Source organism: Myxine glutinosa, chromosome 4 (genome assembly GCF_964187855.1).
Source record: "Myxine glutinosa chromosome 4, kmMyxGlut1.1, whole genome shotgun sequence".
In the NCBI taxonomy this organism is placed as follows: domain Eukaryota; kingdom Metazoa; phylum Chordata; class Myxini; order Myxiniformes; family Myxinidae; genus Myxine; species Myxine glutinosa.
Genome location: NC_136264.1, coordinates 192,108,315 through 192,126,093, shown reverse-complemented (window position 1 = coordinate 192,126,093; position 17,779 = coordinate 192,108,315). Strand labels below are relative to the sequence as shown.

General features: G+C 44.0%; 1 protein-coding gene across 1 annotated transcript in view; it reads left to right on the top strand.

Annotated features, from left to right (window-relative positions):
- The window catches only part of LOC137426001 (receptor-type tyrosine-protein phosphatase gamma), a 383,032-nt gene that overhangs the window by 229,858 nt on the left and 135,395 nt on the right, over positions 1 to 17,779 (top strand). The window contains exon 8 of the mRNA XM_078776830.1: positions 14,405 to 14,568. Within this exon, the coding sequence (XP_078632956.1) occupies positions 14,405 to 14,568 (164 nt within the window). The remainder of the gene's footprint in view (positions 1 to 14,404; positions 14,569 to 17,779) is intronic.

Here is a 17,779-nt window from a genome sequence, read left to right as displayed (position 1 = left end):
GTCTCCTTATTTGGGCATGGCGCCGACGGCACGCCCCTCGTGGCGAGCCACGGGCTTGTTTCCTTATTTGGGCATGGGGCTGAACAGCCCCGCCCTTCGTGGCGCGCCCTGGGCTTGCCTCTCCCTGGCGACCCCGCCCCTCCTGTTCAAACAGAGCACGGAGCACATATTCACTATAGCAGCGAAATGAGAGGGCGTGCACCCCACGCTTGTGAACTGCTTTACCCGCAGATGGAGAGTTTGGCTGGGAAATGGAAGTATTGAAGGGGAGCTATTCTTAAATGATTCGGTGCAATGGAGTATTATTCTAATGGAAGACAAGGCCTTACTCTAAAACACATAATAAGATATAAGCTACTGAACAAGGGTTTTATTGGGTCCTTCAATGTGGTGTTTCATGGAATTAACTACCGAGACGCCCTTTTTACCTTTACACAACTCTGGAGGCAGGAGGGGCCATATCCAACAATTTACACAACATGTTAATTTACACATGTTAAAAATTTACACAACAACACAACATGAATGTTACACAACAATTTACCACTACAATACACACAATCAAAAAAATGCAATCCTCATATCCGCAAAAAAAAAATATATATATATATATATATATATATATATATCACCCACAACACCCGACCCGTCCCACAACACCCGACCCATCCCACAACACCCGACCCGTCCCACAACACCCGACCCGTCCCACAACACCCGACCCGTCCCACAACACCCGACCTGTCCCACAACAATTGAAATGGCAGACTTTGCAGCACCGAGTCAGCTCTGACTGGAGCTAAAAAGCTTTGGACTCTCACAATCGGCAAAGCCAAAGGAGCCCAGGGCCTGGAAGCAGGATGAGGGGAGGTCGGAGGGTATGTTAGTCATTACCATGTCTGGGAGAGAAGGACTTGCACGGATATGGGTTTGGGAGATTGTGGCTTGGGTCAGATTCCCAGAAGGAATTCGTAGCAATGCCGTTAACCACGATGCCGTTAACGGGCATTTCCACTGTAAACACCAACGTGCATTTCCTAGGTTTCACCTGCGCTCCTGCAGCGCCGCACTCTTCCGCATTTGGGGATGGTCGAGATTAAATCGACCGTCGTTGGTTAACCAAAAAAATATTTCCAACAGTTGAAATAATTATTGTTTCCAACAGTTGGAATTTAATGAAATTTGAATTCGAATAAAATCTCAACTTTAAAAAAAACCGTTTATTCGTTCTTGGCACGAAAAAATGGCGCGCATTTTGTCATTATGTGCGACTTTACGTCACTCCTACGGACGTGAAAACATTTGTTTTCCTTAAAAATGTATTTAAAATAAATAAAATAGTACATAAATTAACAATAAAAGAAGCTAAAAAACAATTAAAAATACAATAAAAAGCACATTAAAAATATTAAAATATGTACGTACAGTATACTGTACGTACGCGCAACTGCTGCTTCACATTCACAACAGAGGCGACGTACAGTATTCCTTTACTCTGTCTGTGTTAGCCATGGGTCCGAAGAAGGATAATGCTAGTGTTTCCAAGCGTAATGTGGTTACGATGGACGATAAGGTAAATCTGATTAAGAGGTATGGAAAAGGTGGAAAAGTGTCGGTGATAGCGCATAGACCTCATCGCGAATCGGAACCGCAATGCGTCATGGGATCGGAAAGGGGCAATAGCGCCGCCACAAACTACACCACGGAATTGCAGCTGGCGCGGTTTTTTAAACCATTGATATTAAAATAAGAAGTCGCCTATAACCACCGGGATTTTATGCTGATTCCGAATCTGTGTCTAAAACTTTTCTCCGATGTGTAGTTCTTGAGTTATAAGCGGACATCAAGACAGACAGACAGACACTCCTCCTTTATATATAGAGATATATATATATGTATATATATATATATGTCTTCGGCTGTTCGTCACTAATGATGATGACCGTGAAGGCCTTTGGGTCAGCACTTGTCTGCACAATGATGGGAAGCGAGACCAGCATTTGGATAAAAAATCCTCTGTTGCAATGAGGACAAAATAAATTTATTGATCGGTTTTTATTGCCAACTTTGTGCCGCTGGAGATGGCAGCATTGATATTCATCCTCTCTTTGTTGCTCAACCATCTCAACTGGGTCATAGACAACAATTCTCCACTGTTTTTTTATTTATCTCTTACAAGTTCTTTCCAGTTGCCTATGTTAATGTTTGCTTTCTTCAGATGTCTTTTCACGTCTTTGTAATGTAGCTTTAGTCGTCCAGGTAGACGTTTGCCTTCCTTCAGCTCACCCTAAAGTAAAATTTTTGGGAGCCGATGTTCTGGCATACGAATGATGTGACATGTCCATCTAAGTTTGGCAGATGTAATTAATGCCTCAAAACTGGGTATCCCAGCTCTCCTTTGGACTGTGGTATTGGGGACTCGGTCTTGCCATTTGAATCCCAAAAGCTGCCGCAGATGTCTTAATTGCAAGCTTGTGAGTTACTTCATGTGGCTCCTGTTGAGAGTCCGAGCTTCCACTGAGTACAGAAGTGCAGTCATCAGCACAGCACGATAGACCTTGAACTTTGTTGGAGTTTGGGTGCCATGCTGGGACCAGAGACGTTTGTTCAAGATTCCTGAAGCTTTTGATGCTGCCTGCATGTGGTGTGCAACTTCTGCATCAGGTGAGTTGTCATGTGTTACTGCACTCCCAAGATATGTATAGGTATTAGCACATCCAAGGGCTTCCCCACGGACAAGTACTTTGGGTAAAATATTCGTGTCAATGTTACGTCTCTCAGTTGACTGAAATAAAAGTTCAGTTTTGCTGGTGTTAATTTGGAGTCCAAATTGTTTTTCTGCAGTTGCAAAACGATTGGTGATTTCTTGGATATCCCTAAGTGAATTGGCAACCAGGGCTGAATCGTCAGCATACAGAAGTTCTCTAACACATTCTACTCGCACTTTGGTGTTGGCACGCAGTCTGGCGAGGTTGAATAGTTTTCCGGTACTTCTGGTACGGATATAAATTCCAGGACTGAGATTGTGACATGCTGGTAAGGACTCCAGTTCGGAGCAAGGTAAACAGAGTGGGTGCTAACACACAACCCTGTTTCACTCCATGGCATATATCAAACGAGTCAGTGACAATACCTGCCACAGAGACTCTGCCAACCATCCCATCATGGAAGTCTTTCATAATCTTTATGAAATGATCTGTACAGCGATATATATTGAGTATCTTCCAGAGGGTTTCCCTGTCCACAATGTCTTTAGTGACTCTCTTTCATGATCTTTATGAAGATCTGTACAGCCATATATCTTGAGTATCTTCCAGAGGGTTTCCCTGTCCACAATGTCTTTGGCGACTCTCTTTCATGATCTTTATGAAATGATCTGGACAGCCATATATCTTGAGTATCTTCCAGAGGGTTTCCCTGTCCACAATGTCTTTGGCGACTCTCTTTCATGATCTTCATGAAATGATCTGGACAGCCATAGATCTTGAGTATTTTCCAGAGGGTTTCCCTGTCCACAATATCTTTGGTGACTGTCTTTCATGATCTTTATGAAATGATCTGGACAGCCATAGATCTTGAGTATCTTCCAGAGGGTTTCCCTGTCCACAATATCTTTGGTGACTCTCTTTCATGATCTCCATGAAATGATCTGGACAGCCATATATATTGAGTATCTTCCAGAGGGTTTTCCTGTCCACAATGTCTTTAGCGACTCTCTTTCATGATCTTTATGAAATTATCTGGACAGCCATAGATCTTGAGTATCTTCCAGAGGGTTTCCCTGTCCACAATGTCTTTGGTGACTCTCTCTCTCTCATGGTCTTTATGAAATTATCTGGACAGCCATAGATCTTGAGTATCTTCCAGAGGGTTTCCCTGTCCACAATGTCTTTGGTGACTCTCTTTCATGATGTTTATGAAATGATCTGGACAGACATAGATCTTGAGTATCTTCCAGAGGGTTTCCCTGTCCACAATGTCTTTGGTGACTCTCTTTCATGATCTTCATGAAATGATCTGGACCACCATAGATCTTGAGTAGCTTCCAGAGGGTTTCCCTGTCCACAATGTTTTTGGTGACTCTCTCATGATCTTCATGAAATGATCTGGACAGCCATAGATCTTGAGTATCTTCCAGAGGGTTTCCCTGTCCACAATGTCTTTGGTGACTCTCTCTCTCTCTCTCATGATCTTTATGAAATGATCTGGACCACCATAGATCTTGAGTAGCTTCCAGAGGGTTTCCCTGTCCACAATGTCTTTGGTGACTCTCTCTCATGATCTTTATGAAATGATCTGGACAGCCATATATATTGAGTATCTTTCAGAGGGTTTCCCTGTCCACAATGTCGAATTCTTTTGAAAAGTTGACAAATACAACATACAAATCATGGTGCTGTTCTATGGCTTTTTCCTGTCGTAGAAGAGTGAATATCACATCATTTGTTGATCTTCCAGCACAGAAACCTCATTGACTTTCGGGGATGACATGTTCTGAGATGACTTTCAATCTATCTAGGAGGATTTTGGCTCGAATCTTTCCTGCAATTGACAGTAAGGATATGTCACGATGGTTTTTGCAGTCTGTTCTGCCCACCTTACGTTTGTAGATCGTGATGATGAGTGCGTCCTTGTCCTGTGGGAGCTTTTGCTTGTCCCAGCATGCATTGTAGAATGAGAGGAGCTTTGATCTGAGATCAGGGCCACTGCGCTTAAACACTTCTGGTGGAATTCCATCAGTTCCTGGTGACTTTCCACATCTCGTTTCCTTGATAGCTTTGTCAAGCTCATTTGCACTTGTTGGCAAACTCATTTCTTCTTGCACAGGTAGCTGTTTGAGGTGGTTTAAAAGCAGTTTGACTGACATTTGCATCTTTATTCAACAGAGGAAAGAAATGCTCTTTCCAACGGTCAGTGATATCACGTTTATCTGTTGGAAGTTGTTTTCCATCTAAACCCTTAAGGGGGAGAATTGTATTTGTTTTGGGACCATTGACCTCCTTTAATCCTTTGCAAAACCATTGGGAGTCGTTTTTTTGCAGCTGAAGTTTCAATTTATTTTGCCTTGTTTTCCCACCAGGTGTCTTTCGTAAGACGAATTTTCATTTGAATTTGTGCTTTAAACTTTCCCTCTGATTTGGGTGTTTTCTTTGAAAGATAGTCTTTGTAGAGTTTTTGCTTCAATAACTTTTGTATGCATGCATCGTTATCATCAAACAATGCACACATCATCAAACCTGTCGGCATTTGTGTACTTAGGGTGCCCAAGAGTGGAATGCGCACCATCGTAGATCGTTTGTTTGAGGGAATTCCACATCTCATTTATTGATTTCTCATTTTATGGCTTTATAGTTTTTAAAGCTTGTGCGATTGTAGTTTGTAATTGAATTTGAGTCTCCATGGACTTAACCTTCTTGACATGGAGCTTTTTAGGTACAGTTGGAGCTGTCCTTCTTCGAGGTATGACCACCTGAAACTCACAGGAAGTTTTTACAAGAAAGAGATCTGTGGAGCATTCCGGGCCTCGCATGGCTCTTGTGTGAAGAATGTCTTTCATGTCTGTATGTCGAGTGATAATGTAATCGAGGAGATGGTAGTGTTTGGATCTTGGGTGTTTCCAGGTATACCGGTGATTATCAGGCTGGTGGAAGTAGGTGTTTGTGATAGAAAGCTGCAGTGGAATGGAGAAGCCAAGTAAGAGCTCTGCATTTGCATTACAGCTTCCTTTTCTGAATTTGCCCAAGGCAGGTCCATAGTTTCTGAAGTCATTACCAACTCGGGCATTCAGATCACCAAGAATGAGGATTTTATCCGCTATAGAAATTGAACACACAACAGTGTTAAGCATCGAGTATAATTCTTCCTTAGACTCGTCTTTGTTTGACATTGTTGGGTCATAGACACGAAGCAATGTGACATGGCGTTGTTTGGAAAGAGGAAGTCTGACAGACATAATTCTGTCTGAATGGTTCTTTGGTAATGAGGTAAGTTTCTCAGCAATAGCATTTTTAAATGCATCTTTCACCAGACCAGAAGATGGTGTGGGTGTTTTCTCTCAGCTGTCCCTGCTCCTCCAACCTAGATTATTGGAGGGCAGCCACATCAATGTTATGTTGAGCAAGTTCGTTTGTCACAATTGTGGTTTTCTTTCTGACCATTTTCAATTTTCATTATCTAACAGTGTTCGAACATTCCAGGTTGCCAGGGTCATCAAATACATACATACATATATCTCTATATATACACACACATACTTATATACACACACATCTCTATATATAAAGGAGGAGTGTCTGTGTGTGTGTGTGTGTGTGTCTGTCTGGATGTCCGCTTATAACTCAAGAACTACACATCGGAGAAAAGTTTTAGACACAGATTCGGAATCAGCATAAAATCCCGGTGGTTTTACCCTACGTTTTATTTTAATATCAATGGTTTAAAAAAACCGCGCCAGCTGCAATCCGTGGTGTAGTTTGTGGCGGCGCTAGACGTTCGGGGTGTATTGCAATGGTTTGTCGGGTTTGGCTGTGGGTCCAGAATAGCTCCCATTTCCTTATGTTCTTCCACTTTTATTTTGATTCTTCTGTTACAACGCCTTCCTTATCTACCTTATATCCCCCCGACGAGGCCTCTACATAATTTCATGCGGCAGAATTTCGTGCATTTTGAGTGAAAGAAGTGAGACGAAGTTGTAGGAGGAAGAAGAGGCGCGGTCACTGTGGAGGCCTCAATCGTGAGTGGAAAGGGCGGGAATTGCGTTTGTATCACAAAGTAAAGGATCTGCATTCATTTCTGAACTTGCATTGGTGGATTGTTATACATCTGCATTATTTTTCATAAAAAACCTTTATGTTGAAGTTGAAGGCTCCAAGCACGGACTATATATATAGCCCTCATTGAGGTAAAAATAAAAGTAAAAAGCCTGCTATCGCTTGCCAAGCTAGCTGTTCCCCCCTCCCCCTCCCCCTCCACTCCCCCTCCCCCTCCCCTCCCCCCTCCCCTCCATCCCCCTCCCCTCCATCCCCCTCCCCCTCCCCCTCCCCTCCCCCTCCCCCCCCCTCATCTCCCCCCCCTCCCCCCCCTCATCTCCCCCCCTCCCCCTCCCCTCTCCTCCTCCCCCTCCCTCCTCTTCTCCCCTCTCCTCCTCCCCCTCCCTCCTCTTCTCCCCCCCCTCCCTCCTCTTCTCCCCTCTCCTCCTCCCCTCCCTCCTCCCCCTCCCTCCTCTTCTCCCCTCCCCCCCTCTTCTCCCCTCCCCCCCTCTGCTCCCCTCCCCACCCTCCCCTCCTCGCCCCCCCCGTTCCCCTCCCCTCCCCTTCCCCCCTCCCCCCCTCCCCTCCCCTCCCCCCCTCTTCTCCCCTCTCCCCCTCTGCTCCCCTCCCCACCCTCTCCTCCCCGCCCCCCCCGTTCCCCTCCCCCCTCCCCCCTCATCTCCCCCTCTCCCCTCATCTCCCCCTCTCCTCCTCCCCCTCCCTCCTTCTCCCCTCTCCTCCTCCCCCTCCCTCCTCTTCTCCCCTCTCCTCCTCCCCCTCCCTCCTCTTCTCCCCTCTCCTCCTCCCCCTCCCTCCTCTTCTCCCCTCCCTCCTCTTCTCCCCTCCCCCCCTCTGCTCCCCTCCCCGCCCCCCCCCGTTCCCCTCCCCTTCCCTTTCCCCTCCCCTCCCTTCCCCCGCCCGGCAATGCCGGGTACTTCCCATGGCCAGCTGTACGTGGGCTGCTCGAGGGTTGGAAAACGAAGCAATCTTTATGTCTTGGCACCAAGTAAGAAAACCAGAAATGTTGTATACCAAGAGGTTTTGAGAAATTGACCATTGACAAAACGTCATGTAGGAAATGTACTGTGATATTGCTCTAAAATATACATGTTCTTTTCATCATATATTTGTATTATTCTTATTCAACCCGGGCGAAGCCGGGTACCTCAGCTAGTATATATATATACACATACCATGTCAAGGTGTGTGTGTATGTCAAGGTACAATGTTACGCTGATTGATGCCAGGACCGTCACCATTGTATTCCGCATAAGCTTGCCATGCAGCATTGTGCGTCACAATGGGACACCTTTCAAACCCACATGGTCCTTGGCATAGGGAGAGAAATGCAGGTACAAATTGGGAAGGTTCATTTCAAGTTTGGTTGTGCAGCATGTAAATACTTTTGTTACTACAGTCGCTCTGCTCACAAAGATCTTTACCCTCAATTTATCCGATGTTTCCATTTTCCCATTACCATTCTACCCTGTTGTACAAAAGCTCGTTAGGAACCTTGGAAATACAGTCCCCATTAGATCCCTGTACACAATCATCCTTTTGTTCATTAGCCAAACAACAAAGTGCACAAGGCACACAAAGCTCCTTCTGTAATGAAATGGATGAAACCTTAATATCTGTTTTTGGTAACAAACCAATTACAGCTTTGTTTGTTGATTGCTTTCAGAGCCTTCTTTCTTGGTCATCAAGCTTCCTCAATGAAACCTTTAATCTTCTTATGATGTTCATATCCACCCACATGTTGCTCTATTTTGTAGAACCGAGGGGATGTGTCTGAAGAGATACTCAGCGCAGTGTGTAACGTATGAGACCGCACAGCCATTTGCTCTTCAAAACACAAAACACGCACACACATACACATACACACACACACAAACACACACACACACTCATGCACACACTCACGCAAGCACACACACACACGCAAGCACACACACACACACACACACACATGCACACACACACACACACACACAAGCACACACGCACACAAGCACACACACACACACACACATTCAAGCACTCACACACACACACACACACACACACAAGCACACACACACGCACACACACACAAGCACACACACACACACACACACACACAAGCACACACACACACACACACACGCACATGCACACAAACACCCAATGACTGGAGAATGACTTGTAATGATAACTGCGCGTAATGATATTATCGCCATCGTTCTGTTTACCTGCGCAGTTCGTAATCAGTGGAAAGTTTTTTTTTTGTTTGTTTTTTTTGCTGTAAACATGCAACCTGAACCTACTTGGACCCATTTCCCCATTCATATTATGCACGCAAACCTTTGTAATGGGATCACTTGATGATTTCAAATTGCCAAAGCATATTTCGCTGAATCACTCGAAAATCATTACAAAAAACATTATATGTTCCAGTTAGGAAGACATGCATAGAACCCAATGTTGAAGAATTATCCAATCCTGAAACATCGTATCAACCAAACTCCAAAATATAGATCATTGAATGAGGTGTGGGAGGTCAATGCACCACTATCCCCACCTTATAGAGTCGATGGAGAGGTAGCGGGGGTGCTTCGGCCCAAATCACGTTTTCAGCGACTCCTTTCGGCTTGCTGGGCTCTTTAACCTACCGTTGCTCACGAGATTGAAAAGCTATGGAGTTCCTGGCCTCATGGTGGTTACCTTTTTCCTGCGGGCCGGTGGCAACACCGCCTGGCCGCACATCCCAATACACACTTTATAGCAGCCTTTGATGGCCTCAGAATGACCTTGAAGGACAATGTGCGTTAGCTCCAAACCTTGGCCAGGTTCTGAAGCACCTACACCCACAATTTGGGTCTGCAGATGCAATGGTGAAAGAGCAACAAAAAACTCACAACCACAACCACACACACAACAACGTAGAGGTATTTAGTGAGGACTCATCTCGAATATTGTGTACAGTTTTGGTCACCACATCCAACGAAGGACACATCTGCCATCGAGAGGGTTCAACGTTGAGCTCCGAAAGTTTTCTCCAGGATGAGCTGGACTAAGCTATGAGGAACGGCTCAAGGAGACAGGACTTTATACATCTGAAAGAAGTCGAATATGAGGGGATCTGATGGAGATGCATGAGATGATGAAGGGCGTGGACAATATTGGTGCAGTGGAGTTTTTCAGCTGAATGGACAATGATATGACCAGGGGACATTGCTTGAGGGTGAAGAACATGAGGGTTAGGACAGTTTTAAGGCAGCGGTCTTTCAGTTGGAGAGTGGTTAATGCACGGAATGGTCTGCCTGGAAAGGTAGTGGAAACGGAGTGGATGTATAAGTTTAAATGTAACTTAGATGGGTACCTGGATGCATTGGAGATGGAGGGGTATGGGGATATTGAGTTGTGTGTGGCTGGGTCACCATACTGGGGTTGGTGCAGCGCAGGCTTGATGGACTGAATTGTCTCCTCCACCAATGCTATTATTCCTGCACCATCACACCTTCCATCCCCTCTGCACCCTTTCCATTTGGTCTCCTGCACGCACAGCACTCCCAACCTCCTCCTCCTCTGCATCATCTCTGGCACCTCAACTCCTCTCCCCTCCATATTTATATGTCTCTCAGGATTGAGTATCTCAGACTTTTATTATCAAATAATCTTAATAGACATTTTAAACACTTTTTTTGGCACGATTAAGCAACAGATAATCTTATTGTGGTTTTATTGTTAAATTGGATCTCAAAATTCTAAATTCCTGTCCTAATATGCATGGGACACTAACTTGGTGTTTAGGGCTGGCATACACTGTCCAACTCTAACACGTTATTTTGTGTGAAACGTGTGTTTTGGCGACATGGGATGGGAAAAGGAGGCCAATAAAAGCCATCCCACATCATGTGTACCGCATGTTATGCGACATACGAAAATTGTACTGTTCTATATCCCAGGATGTATGTGGCTAATGGTAAACCTCTTAATCGCAAGTGCCCAATGGATAAAGCTAAACGGGGTGAGAACCCACTTACATTGAGGTCAAGTGGCAGAAAAGACTAATGTTGATTAATATTTTACAGCCGTACGTTATCTATATTATAAGAGAGCCGTTTGATTCTGTGTGTGTGTCTATCTGTGTGTGTCTGTCTGTGTGTGTGTGTGTGTGTCTGTCTGTGCGTGTGTCTGTCTGTGTGTGTGTGTTTGTGTCTGTCTGTCTGTGTGTGTGTGTGTGTGTGTGTGGGTGTGTCTGTCTGTGTGTGTGTCTATCTGTGTGTGTGTGCGTGTGTGTGTCTGTCTGTGTGTGTGTGTGTGTGTGTGTGTCTGTCTGTGCGTTTGTCTGTCTGTGCGTGTGTGTGTCTGTCTGTGTGTGTGTGTGTCTATCTGTGCGTGTGTCTGTGTGTGTGGGTGTGTCTGTCTGTGTGTGTGTGTGTCTGTCTGTCTGTGCGTTTGTCTGTCTGTGCATGTGTCTGTCTGTGCATGTGTCTGTCTGTGTGTGTGTCTGTCTGTGCATGTGTCTGTCTATGCGTGTCTGTCTGCATGTCACAATTGTTCTCAAAGATGGCGGAACGGATCTTCGTCAAACTTTCAGAGGTTCATCAGTGAATGCCGGGGAGTGTGTCAGGCAAAACATTTTTTTATTTTTTTTGAAAACAAAAGTTCGTGTTTTTTGGATTTAAAAAAATCGCTTTATAGTGCCTGAGCCTTTGCAGCTATATGAAAGGTAATGTTAAATTATCCCCGATTAGTGTGTGTGTGTGTGTGTGTGTGTGTGTGTGTGTGTGTGTGTGTGTGTGTGTGTGTGTGTGTGTGTGTGTGTGTGTGTGTGTGTGTGTGTGTGTGTGTGTGTGTGTGTGTTGTCATGTCATATTAAATGTTAACTTTCCTTATTGGGTGGAGGTCGGGGAGTGTTTTGCGGCACCTACAAAAAATAGACAAAAACAACAAATTGATTTCTTCAAAATGCCAACAGGATTAGAACATCACCGGGAAACACCAGGTATTCCTGGTGGTAAACCTCTTACCTGGTAAACACCAGGTATATATATATACACTACCGGTCAAAAGTTTTAGAACACCTCAATTTTTCCAGTTTTTATTGAAATTTAAGCAATTCAAGTCTGGTGAATAACCTGAGATGGTACAAAGGTAAGTAGTGAACTGCTCGAGGTTTAAAAAAAAGTTTAGGTTCGCAAAAACAGGAAAATAATGTAAATTGTACAGTTATATTGTAAAAAAAAAAGGCCTTCTTCAGGGAACAAGTAATGGGTTAACAACTTACAGCTGTTCTGCAGCAATGCAAGTAAATTAAGCCTTGAACGTTGATGCAAACAATTCCTACAGGTGTCCCAACCTCTGCTGATTACTTGATTACAAACCCCCTGTCTGTATGAAAGCAGTATTGGAAGAGACTGTTATTACACCCTCTGAAGCATTATTTGGACAATATAGCACTGCAGAATGAATGAATGAATGATCGTTTTGAGGCCATTTTTCCCCGCCGGAGCGGGGGTTAGCCCGCTCTGCAGGAAGTAGTATATTGGAAACTGGAGGAAACTCTGACAGGAAGAGGTCTGGCAGACCCAAAGTCACAACAGAATCAGAAGACAAGTTTCTGAGAGTCAACATCTTGCATGATAGGCGGCTCACAGGACAACAGCTTCAAGCACAGCTTAACACTGGTCGAAGTAAGCAAGTCTCAGTTTCAACTGTGATAGAGAAGACTTCGAGCTGCAGGTTTGACAGGTCGAGTGGCAGTAAGAAAGCCATTGCTAAGATGGCAAAGTAAGAAAAAGAGGCTTGCCTGGGCCATGAAGCACCGCCAGTGGACTACTGAAGACTGGAAGAAGGGCTTCTGGACCGATGAATCAAAATTTGAAATATTTGGTTCATCACGCAGGGTTTGTGTAAGCCGTCGAGTAGGCGAAAGGATGGTTCCTCAGTGTGTGACACCAACTGTCAAACATGGAGGAGGAAGCGTGATGGTCTGGGGCTCTTTTGCTGGATCCAGAGTCGGCGACTTGCACAGAGTGACTGACACCCTGAACCAAAAGGGCTACCACAGCATTTTGCAGCACCATGCAATACCCTCTGGTATATGCCTAGTTGGTCAGGGGTTCATCCTACAGCAAGATAATGACCCTAAACACACCTCCAGGCTATGTCAAAGCTACCTTCGAGGAAAAGAACAACGGTAGGCTTCAAATCATGGAATGGTCAGCACAGTCTCCAGATTTAAACCCCATCGAGCTGGTTTGGGATGAACTGGACAGAAGGGTGAAAGCAAAGCAACCTACAAGTGCAACACATTTGTGGGAACTTCTGCAACAGTGTTGGGAAGAACCTCCCGAACAATATTTGATTTCTATTGTAGAAGGAATGCCACGAGTGTGTTCGGCGGTTATATCTGCAAAAGGGGCTACTTTGCCGAGTCAAAAATTTAAATTAAATTTTGTTAAACAAAATGATTCGATGATTTCTTTTTTATCTCCAATTGTTTATTTTTAATTGTTTATTTATTTTAGGCTGGTGTTGGCTTAGCGGTTCGGGTGCCGGCTTGGGATCCCAGGACCCTGGGTTCGAATCCCGGTCGATCGCTGAATTAACGCCAGGGGGGTTGACTCGGCGTGTCATCCTTCCGAGGTCGGCAAATTGAGTACCAGCTTGCTGGGATGAATGATCCCGGTGTGTACCCCGGTTTAGAATAGGTACACCGTATCCCTGCGCATCGTGAGAGGCGACTAAGGGTTGGCGCCAGGAAGGGCATCCGGCCATACATTGCTTCAAAACAGGGAACCATGATTGTCATGGGGCCCGCAAGGCTAACCCCCGCTCTAGCGGGGAAAATGGCCTTAAAACGATCATTCATTCATATATTATTTCTCCAATTGTTTATTTGTTCTATGCTTAATTTCAGAGTACGTTGAGACATTAAACTGCGTAAATTTCAATATAAACTGGAAAAATTGAGTCGTTCTAAAACTTTTGACCGGTAGTGTAGGTTGTATGATTATACTCTGAGATAGATTTCCTGTACAACATTTGCATGTCCACATTTGGACCTCCATAGAAACTGTGGACAAACTGGAGGAAACTCTGTCTGTTCTTAAACCCTATTTCATTCCACATGGGTCCTAGATGTTGTAAAATTAATGATAACCCCATTTCAAATGATTCACAATGAGTCGTTTTCTGCTCTTCAACTTTAATTCCCCCAAACAAATGCAGTTAAAGATGGATTTTAAATAATTTTAAAAAAAATCAAAACTGACTGATTAATATGGCTTCACACTTATGACTTGTAGCATACATCCTCCGCTTATGACAAAATGGGGACATTAGCACTTGTAGCATACATCCTCCGCTTATGACAAAATGGGGACATTAGCACTTGTAGCATACATCCTCTCCTGCCACCACTGGTTATGTGATTGTCATGTTTAAGGAAATGAAGGCTCTTAAAAATGCAGAAATGGCAGGCATGTTGTGAATTTGAGAGGATTCCGAGAGACGTGAAGGAAACCTAAGTGAAAGATCAAATATGGCTGTGGCAGACGGACACCACCGGGATGAGTCGAGCGGCTCAGAGAGCAAGCTGACTGAGGCTGCTGAAAAGGCAACACAAAAACGAAAAGCTTCACGTGTGGCTCTGTGTTTCTCTCCAGGGCTCGCAGAAGGCCCGACCCGTGGAGAGAATGATAACACAGTTCCACTACACCAAGTGGCCCAAGAGCGTGGGCTGTGAGTCTGCGCTCGCTCTCCTCTCCTTCATCCGGCGCTCTGGAGCCAGTCGGACCGAAGCCACGGGCCCTATCCTCGTGCACTGCAGGTAATGACACCACACCCAGCTCACGGTCCCCAAACCCCACCTGCTACTGCTGCGGTGGCATAACACATGCACAATATACTGGGCTACTGCTGCATGAAACCCAAGAGTGTTGAACATCTCGACAATGCTCACATAGATGGTCAGCTAGAATTGCAATGCTTAGACAAACTAGATGAAGTGAAGAACTACAACGGGACTCAGTAGAGAGCACACCTCCGCCTGGTTGGCCGCATCACTCAATGGTGAAGAATCACTTTAAAAATTCTACTAGCTGGATCGGGATCTGGATCTTCACCAAAATTGAATCGATTCTTCCTTGTCACACACACAACCTGTCCAACAAGTTTTGTCCAAATCCATGCATAACTTTTTGAGATATCCCGCTTTGTATCGTTTTTGGCCCTATCTCCCAATGGTGAAAAATCACTTAAAAGAATTATACTAGCCGGATCCGGATCCGGATCTTCACCAAAATTGAATCGATTCTTCCTTGTCACACACACAACCTGTCCAACAAGGTTTGTCCAAATCCATGCATAACTTTTTGAGATATCCCGCTTTGTATCGTTTTTGGCCCGATCTCCCAATGGTGAAGAATCACTTTAAACAATTATACTAGCCGGATCCGGATCTTCACCAAAATTGAATCGATTTTTCCTTGTCACACACACAACCTGTCCAACAAGTTTTGTCCAAATCCATCCATAACTTTTTGAAATATCCTGCTATGTATCGTTTTTGGCCCTGTCTCCCAATGGTGAGAATCACTTAAAAATTAAATAATTGTCATATCCGAATCCATATTCAGATCTTCACCAAAATCGAATCTATTTGTCCTTGTCAGACACCGAACAGGTCGATCAAGTTTCGTCCAAATACGTCCACAACTTTTTGAGATATCCTGCTATGTATCGTTTTTGGCCCAATCCTTCTCCTTGTCACACACACAACCTGTCCGCCAAGTTTCGTCCAAATACGTCCACAACCTTTTGAGATATCCTGCTATGTATCGTTTTTGGCCCAATCCTTCTCCTTGTCACACACACAACCTGTCCGCCAAGTCTCGTCCAGATCTGTCCACAACTTTTAGAGATATCATGCTATCAATCGTTTTTGGCCCGATCTCTCAATGGTGAAGAATCACTTTGAAAATTAAATAATTCTCATATCCGAGTCCATATTCAGATCTTCACCAAAATCGAATCTATTTGTCCTTGTCAGACACCCAACAGGTCGACCAAGTTTCGTCCAAATCCGTCCACAACTTTTTGAGATATCCTGCTATGTATCGTTTTTGGCCCAATCTTTCTCCTTGTCACACACACAACCTGTCTGCCAAGTTTCGTCCAAATCTGTCCACAACTTTTTGAGATATCCTGCTATGTATCGTTTTTGGCCCGATCTCTCAATGGTGAAGAATCACTTTGAAAATTAAATAATTCTCATATCCGAATCCATATTCAGATCTTCACCAAAATCGAATCTATTTGTCCTTGTCAGACACCCAACAGGTCGATCAAGTTTCGTCCAAATACGTCCACAACTTTTTGAGATATCCTGCTATGTATCGTTTTTGGCCCAATCTTTCTCCTTGTCACACACACAACCTGTCCACCAAGTCTCGTCCAAATCTGTCCACAACTTTTTGAGATATTATGCTATCTATCGTTTTTGGCCCGATCTCTCAATGGTGAAGAATCACTTTGAAAATTAAATAATTCTCATATCCGAATCCATATTCAGATCTTCACCAAAATCGAATCTATTTGTCCTTGTCAGACACCCAACAGGGCGACCAAGTTTCGTCCAAATACGTCCACAACTTTTTGAGATATCCTGCTATGTATCGTTTTTGTCCCTATCTCCCGATGATGAAGAATCACTTTAAAAATTCTCGTAGCCGGATCCGAATCCTGATCTTCACCAAAATCTAATCATTTCGTCCTTGTCACATATGCTACATCTCTACCAAATTTCACCCGAATCCATCCACAATTTTTTGAGATAATTTCTTCACAAACAAACGGACAGACAGACAGACAGGGGTGAAAACATAACCTCCATCCACCTTTGGTGGCGGAGGTAACAATTCGGTCTCATAAGCTTGCATTGTGATTTATTTATGTTGAATACTGTAAATAACTACAGACGCATCATGTCTGCCGCCCAAGCATGACATTTATTTCCCCTTAAAAATGGAAAGCTTTTGATCCATGTGGGACAGTTCCTCGGTGTGGGAGCTAATGAAGTTTCAGGACGGGCGTAATGAAGTTTACAACCAAATAAGCTCACATTACAAGCAATTTGCTTTCAATTTGAAGAGTGAACCGTTCACAGAATCCATTCCACACACAGCCATTGCTTGCGAACATGTGTATTCTCTCGCGTAACCTACTGGGATTTAAAAAAGCAGAAAAACGGACGACTTCATTAATGATGATAGGCTGGCTACAGAATGGTTTAATTGTGTTGAAACACAAAACACAAGGTTTTCGCTTTTGTAATCACCTGAATGTCGGTGTGTGTTCACTTCCACTGATTCATTCGATTACAATGAGCCATGATGGTATGATGTGCTGCTGATGTTTATGCCCGACATGCTGATCCAGAACCAAATGTGAATCATATCATCTGTAATACTTAAACGATTGACAGCTTCTGTGACGAGTCGTCTTGCAAGAGAGCTCAGACTGCGCGTTTGCCCCAAACTTGCTGTGCAAATTTTTTCACTTGAGGTCAACGTCACTATAAAACCTTCCTCTTTTTCTTCTAATTAATCGGAGTTATAAATCTTCCTCTTCTTCTTCTTGAACTGTCACCTTTATTTCCATTTGTGGGGTTGCCTGGGGAGAACTTGACCAAAGTCTTTCACGAACCGAACCAGCTGACCCAGCCTGTTGTTAAAAAGTTCTTAATTGAATCTGCATATAAAAGGAGCCGAGTTTCTCTTCCTGTAAAGTTTCTCCTGTAAAGTTTCTCCTGTAACGCTAAGACTTTCTGTGGATGTACACCAATACAAATGGTACCGTTGGAAAGATAATAATCCATTTAATTGATTGGAAAGCTAATATGTAATCAATTTACTTCGAACAAAATTTTGTTCAATCGTATCTCCTTGCCTCTTTTAAAAGCTGGAGTAAAGAAAACAGGAGGAGCACACAAAAGGAAATATTGTAATACGTCTCGAAGCAATATAAAAATACATGAAAGT